This window comes from Emydura macquarii, unplaced genomic scaffold (assembly GCF_026122565.2).
Source record: "Emydura macquarii macquarii isolate MOO-44397 ecotype Brisbane River unplaced genomic scaffold, CSIRO-AGI_Emac_v2 contig_705, whole genome shotgun sequence".
NCBI classification, from domain to species: domain Eukaryota; kingdom Metazoa; phylum Chordata; order Testudines; family Chelidae; genus Emydura; species Emydura macquarii.
The window spans coordinates 1,846,331-1,858,879 of NW_027130842.1; the positions used below are offsets into that span (position 1 = coordinate 1,846,331).

A 12,549-nucleotide genomic window follows, 5' to 3' on the forward strand; every position below is an offset into this window, starting at 1 on the left:
GACCTCATACTTGTGCTCTTGGGTCCACTTCAGAGAGGGCAGTGGTTGGGCCTAGTGAGTGAAGGGGTTATTGGAATAAATTTTTAACAAGGATACGTGGAACACTGCATGGATTTGGAGGGATCTGGGCAATTAATGTATGTCTTGAATTCTTCTTGGACATTATGGATCAGGCACACCCAGTAAGCAGCGGCAGGATTTGGTGGAGGTGACAGATACAGCTTGGTGGAGATGGAGACCATAGCTTGGATAGAACGAACTCTGAGACATGCTCAGCGTTTCTGTAAGCAAACTCTGCTTGGGGTAGGAGGCTTGACCAGTTCTCCTGGTGGAAATTAATGAAGCACTGCAAATATTGCTCAAATACTTGATTGCTCGCTCGGACTTACTTATCAGTCTGTGGGGGTTAGGTAGTGTATTTGTAAGCACAGACCCTGAGCAATCACAGGGTTTTGTGCCAAAACCACAACAAAAACTACAGACCCTGATCAATTGTGACTGACTTTGGGAGTTCATGGAGACAGATGAGTGTGCCCGATAGATGCAGGGAGCTTGACTATGAAGTCGAGGGTAATGGCTGCTTAGAGTCTGGATGGGGTTTCAGAAGGCATTAGAGTGCTGAGGGGTTTTGAGTGTGGCATCTTGGTGCAGGAATCAACATACAAGTGGATTGTTGTGTGCATTCAGGGCCACCAGGAGTGGGTGGCCAAAGAGAGGGTCTTAGAGCCTACTAATGGCAAGTCATAACACAGCCATAATCCCTCTAAATGACGGGGTCACAGCAGAACATACCAGCAGCCTTTGATAGAGAGCAAGCTATCCTAGACCTGGTGTTGCCCTTGGCTTGCTGTCTCAAGTTTCTTGGGAGGGGGATCCTTCCCTGCAGCTGAGCAGATCATTAAAGCCCTACAAATCCACAGATATCTGCTTTATATCTGTGGATATCCGCATCTGCAGACCATTTTTTGTGGATGATGGATTGGATATGGATCTCAAAGGCAGGGAAGCAGCTGTCTGCAGCCCATAGCTTTTGAGGCTGCTTCCTTGCCTTTGAGATCCAGGGGTGAGGGCTGACCACTGATCAGCTGTTTCGTGGGGGCCCCAGGGGCTGGCCACCCATCAGCTGTTCGGCTCCCCTTCCACTCCTCGAGGGCTGCTGATCAGCTGTTTGGCACCCCCCGCCACGGGATGCCAATCAGCTGTTCCATGGGGCTCCCCTGCCGGCTGCCAATCAGCAGTTCCGTGGAGCCCCACCATTCAGCTGTTATCCATGGGGCTGGTTATCCAGGGGCTGATATCCATGCAGGGCTCTGCAGATCAGTGATATGAGGTCTTCAGGAAATGCAGCATCCAGGATGTTCTGGGGCTAAAGAATGCATGGGGAGAGAGGATGGGAAGAGGACTCTTGGCTGGTGAAATATTCCCCTTTTTGGTACAAGGCATTAGCAGTCTTGTTCTGGGCCCCTGAGTGGTAAATGATGGTGAAACTGAAGTGTGCAAAGGACAGGGCCCAGCAAAGCTGCATCTGGTTCAGCGTCTTGTCTCGGTGGAGGTACCTGGGTACCAAGCACCCACCACATAGCGGCAACTCTCGTCAAAAGCTGCTTTGACGGCTAGAAGCTCCTTATCTAGAATTTCATAGTTCTGTTCATCTGCAGTGAGTTTCCATGAATAATACACGCAAAGTAGGAGGTGCTATTGGGGACCACCTCTTTCAGAGGGTATGGGCCCAATTGCCACATTGGAGGCACTGGTCTTGACAACAAAGGGTCCTGATGGGTCGGGATGTGACAGGATTGGGGTGGTGATAAAGGTCATCTTGAGCAGGACGAATGCTTATTGGGCCTCTGGAGACCAGCAGAAGGTGGTATTTTCGAGGAGATGTGCTGTCAATGGGGAAGTGTGGGGAGTGGATCATCCTAAAATGAAGGATTTCCTGATGATCCAGAATGGCAACTTCTAGAAGCAATGTTTCTTGTGTCACTGGCCCCAACAACAGAAGCGAACCATCTATAGTTTCCAGTAGATCAGCGGTTCTCAACCGGTGGTACGCGTACCACCGGTGGTACGCGGAAGTAGGCTGGGTGGTATGCGAGGCCACACCGCCAAATGTGCCGCAGCGGGATGGGCCCTCCCACCCACCCTTGCGAAACTGTGCAGCCGAAAAGGGGAAACGGCAGAACTGTTTCGGCGGAGGGCAGTGTTTCTGGCATGGAGCTCGCTGCGAAACTCCATGGAGCCTGCTGCGAAAGTGGTACTTGACCTGACTGTACCTGACCCAAGTGGTTCTCGGGGAAAAAAAGGTTGAGGACCGCAGCAGTAGATCAAGGACCACCTTTGGTTGTACAAGAATAGCCAAAGCTTGGGCCTTATTAGCATCTATGAAGTTGTCTACTGCACCAGAATCTACCAGTGCCCACTGTGGGGGAATTTGGTAAGACTCCCCTGTAATATCGAGGCAGACCCAGCCTAAGGCCACAGGGAGCGCTCACTGTGCCTGAGGTGTGTATCGATGAGGAGTAGGTGGGATGTTCTCTCTCTACCAAGCCTCACTGTGGTCATTTCCCAAACCAGGCCATGCTAGAGTTCATGATGGGCAGTTGCATGGTAGATTCTCCACAGTAGAAACATAGCTTATGGTGGCAACGACACCGTTCGTCCTCAGGGATCACATGGTGGTGGGTGGTATCCAGCTGCCTAGGTTCAGGTTCCAGGTTGGAGATAGGTACCAATGGGCATGATGCCCAAGACCTCTACCTTTCCTCATGTCTCTTGCAAAGCTTTTTGTTTATGCTTATGACGAAGTCAATGAAAGCATCTAGGTTGGTTGGGAACTCCACATGAGCTAGTTCATCCTTAATTTCCTCATGTAGTCCCCACCAGAACTAGTAGATCTGGGCCATTTCATTTCACTCGGTGTCATCTTCAACAGTAAGAATGAAGGGACTCCAATTTTATGTGGAATATAGGTGACTTTGGGACTAAAACGTTGGACTGATGTTCCTCAAATTGAAAATGTTTGAGAAATATCATCCAAGTTAGGTTATTATCTTGAAAATGGGAAGCACATATAAATGAACACTTAATATTGAATCTTAAAGTGTACACTCAGTGTAAACACAAGGGAAAGTGTTAATAGTTGCATTAAAATGCTATAAGCATAGAAAAAGAAGTAACATCTTAAACTATTGTAGTGGGCTTTGGTCTTAATTAATACATCTAATATCCTGAAACTACTATAAATGTTACTTCCTTGGGTTTCAGATGAATATGATCCTTATTTGACTATAGTCCTTCAGCATTTAATGAGCATGGGAATCTATAATCTGCCTAGAGGAAAAACTGTGCCAGGCTGCACTTTACTGAATCCCACAATGTACAAACAGAAAACAGAAAGGCAAACACAGCTGCCTCAGCAAAGCCTACAGGGATAAAGAAAATAAAAAAAAAGATGAAATCAGAAGTATGTGAAATAATCCAACTCCTGAGATTAATCAAACATACAGCAAAACTATTTTGACCTACTTTGTCCTTAATTGGCAACATTTACTTTCAAGAGTATCACTTCCATGCTATTCCGACTGTATTTATAACATCACTAGAAAAAGGGTTAATGAAAATATACTCAATCCCACCAAGTTTAACAGAAAACTGCTAATTTATTTATAAATCCCTTCCCAAAATGAGTCAATTCCACAGATACTTTTAGGGGCTGCTGTAGCAGAAAAGCACTGTAATACATATTGAATACTTCATAATTTTTCCTAATAATTGGCTATCTAGAATTAAATATGTATAAAATATGCAAACAACAATAGTCACTTAGCCAACCGAAAAAAGATGAGTGCAAAATATATTTTCAGTGTTTTTCTCAAGACAAGTCTTATTTACCATATCTGCCTCATACAAAGACATAAAAGTATTCTGTGAAGGAAAGGTCTGAATAAGATGAAAATAAAAGAATGGAACAGGTTCTGGGAATTAAAGACACAACCTAATTTATGTCCCTTTCTGATGAACCCTCTGGCAGTCAGCAGTTAGCACGCAATTACTGTAGCATATTAGGTCAGGACATTTTGACTACAGGCACCAGGGGCTTAATGTCACAATACAAGAGGCCTATTTTTTTTAGGGGATGCACACTAAGTGTTCAGTACATCACCTCTTCCACAACTAGTCCCTCCTTGATATTTTAAATATATATATATACTTTAATAATCTTATAGTTTTAGTTAACTAAATGTATAGAGTTTGGGGTTCTTTTGTGTTGGGGGAGAAGGATCAGGATGAAGTATACATCATTACCAACCAATTCCTATATATGCAATAAAAGAAATATGCAGAAGATATCTGAAATTTCACTTTGGTTACCATAAGCCAACTGGTACAAACTGCTTGAAAAGAAAAGACTGCTGCAAATTGAGCCAAGAGCCAATTTTAAGTTACAACCACCTTTTTCTCTCCTGACTTAGTATTGCCTATATTCCCACTAAATACCAGGAATACAGGAGTGTGATTCTGACACATTCATTTCTAAACAAAGAGAGAGATAAGACAATTTTTTTTTTAAATCTCTGACCTCTGTGCCAACTATATGAGGTAAAAGCCTACACAGCCACAAAGAAGGTTTAATTGAAGATACTTCTTTTGTGAATAAAGGGAGGTAAGAAAGCTTTTCTACAAAGCAACTTGTGAAGAATGCCACTTTATAGTTTAACATTATCAATTTTTTAAAATGCATAAATAGAATTCCTTACCGTCTGTAGTCTTACTGATGGTATTCGGCTAAGAGGATTTCCTACTGGGCTGAAACTCCCTGTGAAAAGACAAGGCTGTGAATTTTTGCTTGTTATTCCCTTCCATCTAATAAACCACTTTATTTTAAAAACATCATGTTAGCAGGACATGTTTCACAAAACTCTAATGAAAAGCAGCAGCATCTTTCAGTTGCAACTACACATCCTTCAGTCAGGAACAGCTGGAGGGTTTAACTAACTAATAGACCTGACACAAGGTTAGCTAATCCAATATTTCCATTCAAATGATTCAGAGCAATAGCACAAGCAATGTCCACATGCCACCTCGTGCTCAGAACAGACACTATTATCTAGGCTAGGCTGCCGTTCTTTTGATTGTATTTCTGAGTAGCACATACAAAGTTTCAGTCAGAAATGATCACAAAACCTCTCAAAGGAATTACTTCCTTATTTTATCTGAAAGAATATGTCTATTCAGTATCTCCCTTTGATCATCTGACTTTCTACCACAACACATCTTGCTGTTTATTTTATTCATTCTTTATACAGTGCATTTGAAAAAGTGCTACTTGTAGATGTGTTTCTTTTGAAATTATTACATTGCTTAAGCTCAAGAAAATCCTATCATCATCTATGGATTTATCTTTTTGTTATTGGTTTCTTCTCCTGTATATCGCCTAAGAAAACATCTTTAAAAGATAGACATCTGAAAATTGCTAAACAAGACAATACTAAATGCTGTAGCTTTGCTCAAGATATTTCACCTTTCTTTTTTTCTCAAGCAAGTGGAGCAAAGGGAGGCCAAACATCACAGAGTTAAGCTCACCAGCTTTTTGCCATGAGACACCAGGGTTCAAATCCAAGGTTAGGTTTCAAGTAAAAATGAGTTCTAAGGTCTCGCTCTAGTCTCCCACCACAAAACCAAACTTACAAGAGGTAATAGTTGCTCATAAGGAGCCCAGAGTTTGAATAATGGGGATTTTTCAGGTTAAGAGTCAGGTGAATTCACACAAATCCTTAGGAAACCTTGCACAACCTCCACCTGCACTATACCCCTGGGAAGCCAGTGGTATTAGTCATATTCATAAGAGATTTACTCATAAATATTTAACCATTGGAAGATATTTATACATGTAATTAAATGGTGGAAGCTCAAAGAGCTACAATTTGTGAGGCCCTGGATTTTGCAAATGTAACCCACGTGCCTAACAGGGAGATACTTGTTAAAGAGATCTATTTGGGATGGGATGGGCTGGGGTAGTAGGAATGAGCTGTGTCTGGGGCATTGTTGCTAGGCAGATGCACAATTAGCACTCAACACTCAGAAGTTTCTGAAGTTGGGTGTGGTAGTTTTGGGTATGCTCAATAAGTTCCCTGTAGCTGGACTGAGAGCTGAGACAGATTCCATAAGGTCAAGTAGTCAGGGCAGCTGCTTTGCAAAAAGTCATGTGTCCTGCGAGGGTTGGGAGAAGCTGAGCACAGGAGCAGAAAGCAGGCTGTTTCTCCCTAATTCTGAAGTTTTGTAGCGGTTAGTGATATTGCTAACCCTCTAACAGGGAAGCCTCGGCAGTGTGTTAAGTACAGAAAGGGGAAATTGGGAGAGAAAACTAATTTTTTATTTTAATTGTATACTTGGAATGTTTTATTGCAGTCAAGCTTTTATAGTTAAATTGTTTCAACTAGTATGATTCACCAACTTTTCTTTTATTTAAATGTGATGATGGGGAAAGAGTCACTGAAGTTTTGCTATTCTCAGTATGTATTTTTCTTGTAACAGGGTGTTTTTTTTTTTATCTGTATACTTAAACTGAGTGGTTGGTTAATTAGTTAGCTAACTGAGTGATTTCAGTAGAGGAGGAAAAATCTGCATGAATTCCAGCTGAAGATTTCTATAAGCAAGCGGAGGGAAGATGTTGTTGCAGTGCTTTTGACTCAGCAAACTATATAGATTTTGGTGATCAAAGACAATAACTGAGACTCAGGAAACTCGGAGTTTCTTCTCATTGTGTTTCTGTAGGGACTGACCTGATTAGATTTGATTTCTTTTATTTATGTTTATGTATAACTGAAGATTATGTGGATTATAAAATAGTTATGTTATATTGTAGAAATTAAATTGTTAAAATTATTGTAAGATTTTATAAAGTTGGTACTTAAGAATTAAGTTAATTCCTTTTGTTCTTTTTGGACTTGAGAGTGGGGAGGCTGCCTGTAATCCTTGCTGAAAATCCTTAATGACTAAATTCTGGGTTTCCAGGTGCTTTTCTAGAGGAGTTGGCTTTTTTTAGGCTCTGGAGAAGGGCAGTGAAATAAACGCTGGCCTACCCAAACGTTACACAAACACTTATGCATGTGATTAATCCCCAAGTCAATGGGACTACTACATGCATTAAAATCATTCATGGGCTTATGTATCTGCAGAATCAGAGCCTTTGTGTATCAGAAGTAAAACGTAACCACTATTACATACACAGTCTATGCAAAGCATGCACAGGATTTAAAAGGAAACTGTCCAGTTAAATTGCTCATTTTGTTAAAAAACAAACAAAAAACTTGTACAAAACTCAAGACCACCAGAAATGTTTTCATGATTTAAAAAAAAAATTTCCACTAGAAATAGTTTTTTTAAAATTTTAAACAATTAAACTTTCTAATGCTATTTTTTCCAAATCAAACAATGCAGCATTGTGCTGGTTTGTGAGAATCTGAAGGTCACATGAACTCAAAAGAGACTAAAAACAATTGAAATGTATTAGCCCTGGTCTACACTTACCTGGAGTCGACAGGAGTTACACAAGCTATGCAGAGTAGCTTGCATAACTCCCGTCGACTGCTGTGCTTCCCTTCTGCGCGGCGTCTTCACTGCACTGCGCTGATGGGAACCATGTTCCTGTCGATGCAGTGCTACGCTACTAGAGGGGGTGGTTTTACTGTGTCGACTTCTGGATCGATTGAGTGGGTCTTCACTGACCTCTCAATCAATCCAGATAGGTCGATCTGACGGCAGTGACTTTGCTGCCGTCAGTATAGACATACCCTGAGTCTATTTTAATTCGCCAAGGTGAGAGAACTGCAGAATGTAAATATAGCTAATGAAAAAAACTAGATTTGAAAATTCTTTAAATTTTAGTAATTTTAGATATTATTTATAACAGAGATATGGAATTTGAATTACTTGTTTTTTTAATCTCACAGTGCCCCTTTAAGGAAAATGTATATTACTTGTCAGGTTCCAAGATAACCATTTTAGGGTCCGATACTGCACATCCTTACAAAGGTGAGTAATCCTGTTCAGTTAATTTGCATAAATGTCTGCAGGATTAGAGCCAGACTGGCGTCTTCCAATCCCGCCTTAATAAGAGCCAGTCCATAGCTGTACTGCCGGAAGATAAAGCAGGGCCCAAATTGTGACTCTGAAAGATTTTACTCCCTTATTTTAATGGGTTTATTATAGTTTGCTGTAAACCAAAATAACTGATTGAATCTTAGCTTTAAAAGTCTGAGACAGGGAGAAATTTTATTTAGAAAAATCCTTTTAAAATAAAATTTTTTGGTTCAAAGTTATAAAGTTAAAAAAAATAAAGTGTAACAATGTATATGTTTAATGTTTTTATGACTCAAGAAGAAATGAGTTAAAAATAAAATCTAGGTTGATTAATCCAAGAAATGATAATAAAATAGGACTCAGGTTTTTTTTAAATGTAGTGAACCAGATACTTATTCAAGCTGATGGTTGGAGAGGCACACCATATGGAAGAGTGGAGGGAAAAGGTTGGTGTATTAAAAATAAATGTTTATATTGATACTTCAATTATGGGCCTATAAAAAGATAAATCAACGGAAGAAGAAAAACAAAATACACTGTGACAGAGCAATGAAGAAGGGAATATTCAAAACTAGTGTATCCACTTTAAAAATGTAACATGTATCTTTATGGGTTGCCTAGTGACTATTCCTGGCTCAAGTGGGGAGCTAAAGGGTTTCCTGCAATCAGTGGGGGGCAATTAATGCAAATCCCTCCTGCAAGTAACACTTCTGGAGAAGCTTAGCCCTCTGGGGAGACAGCACATATTGATTTGACCTTGGTCAAAAAGCCTGCTAAACTGAATTGTAAACTGTATAAAGTTTCTCACCCTGCCATACAGAAAGAAGTTACTCATCATCAATCCAATAACAGAGATGAGACTGTAAGCAAGAGGGACCGCTCCTGGAGAGGGACCAGAAGTATTCTGGAACTTGCCCGAGTCTCCATATGGAAGATGGGCTGGTAAACTAGGTAGATGTATAAGCTGTTTATTGCTTTTAAGATATGTTTTTTCTATAATGTTTTTTCTGTAATGCTTTTGTTCTGAATAATTCGTTCTTTGCTTTATGAAAGCTGGCTGGTCACTGGTTAACCCTGTCACTGCCCCTAAGAAAACAGGACTGCAAGTGCTGATCTAAACTCAAATCCTGCTGAGATAATCAGTGATTTACAAGGGTCTGCATCCTAAGGCCCAGGTCTAGAGGTAGAGACTCTCAGGAGTCTACCCTGAGAGCAGTGACTAATAGAGGCCTGAGACCTAAGAGGGTGCCTTCAAGGAGGCCATGAAGGGATTAGAGGTGCAGTTAGCTCAGGAATTATGACACATGCAACAGAAAATAAATTTTCCTGCAGTTTTGCAACCTTTCAAGAGAGTCAAGGACTGAAACAAAGAAACTATAATATGAACAAAACCCTGGTTTATTATTGATAGAGTTTTAATGTTGATACTTCATTTTATCACAATACTGTGGCACCTGTCACCTCCAGTGTCATCATTTTATATGATTTTTAACAAAAATGAAGGAAAGAGCCTCTTTAAAAACAGTGTTTTAGCCTTATAAGCTATAAAACACTATTATAGGCTCATGAAATTGTATCTTTAACAAAGTGTGCCTTCTAATGAAAGTCAATACTGCTAGGCTACTATAGGAGCATAAAACAATACAATGCCAGAAAACATTTCCAATTACTCTGTGATTAAAAGCATTTTCTAGGAGTTATTACAGTCCTCTGCCAAAGTAATCAGCTAATTCATGTAATTTTTGCTTCAGACTGAATGATAAACTGTACACTGCACTTTTACAGTGTATTCACTACTCCACAGAGACAGCATTATTTGTTGGCAGTGGTCAGGCCCTGCTAAGGCTTGAAGTAATTATTCAGTTTTCTCCATATAATCTTTGGTCACCTCCACTTCTTTTCTCTAGACTTGCCCTATGGTTCTTTGTGTCTGTTGTAAATCTCTTATTAGTCATTTCATCCACATGAATTTCTTCTAAATCCATGTTTAAACATTTGCTAAAAAGTCTGGTTCATTCACAAAAGAAGATCCATTCAGCAAGTAGGTGAATATCCAATTCCTCTTCCTCAAATGGTGCTAAGTAGAAGCCCAGTTTTTTAAGCAGTTCTGCGCAGTTGTTGGTTTGACAGTTCCATTCTCGATGAAGCATGTAAATTACACTGAGCAGGCGTGTGATTAAATTTCAGCCAGGCTTGGTTTGGTTGTCCCTCACCCCTTTCCAACCACTATAATTCAGTATTGGAATTTAGCAATCAGAATTATGGGAGGACATTTTCATTTTATCTGGTGACTTACAATGGAGAGACAGGAACCTGTTGTCCCACTGGGTCTGTCATTTAGTCTAAGCCTGTATAACGGTCACTAAGTCTTTTGCAGGGCTGAACCTGAATGAACTTCTTAAACCAGGTTACTTGTCCTAAACAATCTCACAGACATTTCAGGATCACTCACAGAGAACAAGTTTTATAGTTCCAGATGATCATCCACATGAACTCTTCCCATCAATTTTCCTTCTTAGCAACTCCTGCTGCCGTCACTTTCAGATCCTTAAATGCCCTGAGAAGCTGGTTTTCCCTGTGAAAGTACTACAGCCTGGATTGCTATGCTCTCTGTGGCTCTGCATTGGTTCTCCCAGAACTTTCTTTACACATATAGTCTCACATGAGAGGAGTAAATAAATCATTCTTCAAGAGTATGTAGGCTAATGCCTAGAAATCATTACAGCCTCTCAAAATGAGATGTACTGCAGCTCCTTGGCATAACTCCAATTCAGGTGCAATGTTCCTCTGTGTTCTGGATCACTCTTATGTCCATTGATTATGTTTGCCATGAGAATAGGAAATTATTAACTTTGCATAGCTTTTCCTTACGTTTTTTTCCTCACAAAGGGTCATTTTTCACTATTTATGGCCACAAACCCTCCTAATCCATCTGCTTTACACATTTTTGACAAAGTCCTCCCTCCAGTTACCCCAAAATTTGCTGAATTTAGGTAAATTCCTCAGAAAGGATGGGCATCTTTTAGTAAACATTTTAGTCACTTACTTTTTCAGACAGCTAGAAACCACAGTACCTTATTTCTGATTGATTTGAGCAACAGAGTACTGAAAGTGTATCTTTACCCTTCTTGCCTCCAAATTGGCTATACATTATGTGGTGGGTATCCTCATTCAACATAACTGTATCTGGAAAAATGAACTGGGGACTAGGCAGTTTTCCCACCTTCTAAAATGTGTGTCTGAACCACAGGAGCCCTGGATGGTCTTTCACCTCCCCAGTCTTACCTAATCACTTCTGTCTTTAGAAAGAGTTAGAATGTGTGCGAGTACCATTTTACCAGAACATTGCTCTCTGTTTTGACTAATCCTGCCACAGCTTGGCCACACTAAATCCATCCATTGTATCTATAGTCAGAGTTTCAAGCAGAATAATCAACAAAGAGCGCAACTTTTGTTTCACAGCCATGATGACATTGCCATAAAATGGCATGCTCCATGATCAAATTAAAAAAACACTTATTTAAAAGGAGTGTCCTCCTGCATCATATAATTTTTAAAAATGAACATAAAAAAATCTCAAAAAACCCACACGAACAAAAACTTTAAGAGTTTGTAAATATTCACATGGCCCCATCACCTAATATTTGAGCACCTAATACCAGTTAATTTTAAATGCTGCTTTTAAAACAGACAGAGAGCTTTCAGCATAGAAGTTAAGTTTTAACTAACTGTTAATTTTTTTCTGTGAAATTCTCTTGGCACCTCACTTCCTTATGCCCTAAAAGTATCTCAAAATGTATTACTCTGTAACATCAAAAATCTCCAAGGATTAACCGAAACCCCATGCAAACCATAGTACATAACCCAGGATGTGTTTTCAAAAATCTTCAGAGAACCATAAAATAAAAAGAGAATGCCACTGACAAAAGAATTTAGAAAAGTTAAATTTAAACTTATTTCTGTACAAATGCTTTTAATGGTTAAAAGAGTCACAGCACATAATTCTGTTTCTTGGCTATTTTTCTTTGGGTTTGAAGTTTATTTTTAATCAATGGTTGTCTCACAGAAAATCTTTTCCAGGATACCAGGTCTCTTTAAGTAGACATGGCTTTTTAAAATGTATATTGTGTCCACTTGCTGTGCTGGATGGTACAAACATATGTCAGGTAGAATGAAAAACACTGAAAGAGGATACACTGAGAGCTGAGTTGGATGTGTGCAGATCAGCTCATGGTGTCCTCCCCCAACCCTTCTTTCAGTTTTGATACAATCTCTACACTAAATCTAAGGCAAACTCCTATAGCGAAAATCATTCAAATATGCACAGAGGCATATTTTAAATTTAGCTATTAAGTAATATGATGCAAATGCTTTTTAAATAAGCAGAGTAATTTCTAATTCAGGCTTCATACAAAAAGGCTCTTTGAAAGTCAAAGTCATAAGAGAAATATAGCACTCGCCTCTCAC

At 39.9% G+C, this 12,549-nt stretch overlaps 1 protein-coding gene across 1 annotated transcript in view; it reads right to left on the reverse strand.

Annotated features, from left to right (window-relative positions):
- Nucleotides 1-12,549, reverse strand: part of AHI1 (Abelson helper integration site 1) — a 163,959-nt gene that overhangs the window by 40,146 nt on the left and 111,264 nt on the right. The window contains 1 exon segment of the mRNA XM_067542267.1: nucleotides 4,758-4,816. Within this exon segment, the coding sequence (XP_067398368.1) occupies nucleotides 4,758-4,816 (59 nt within the window).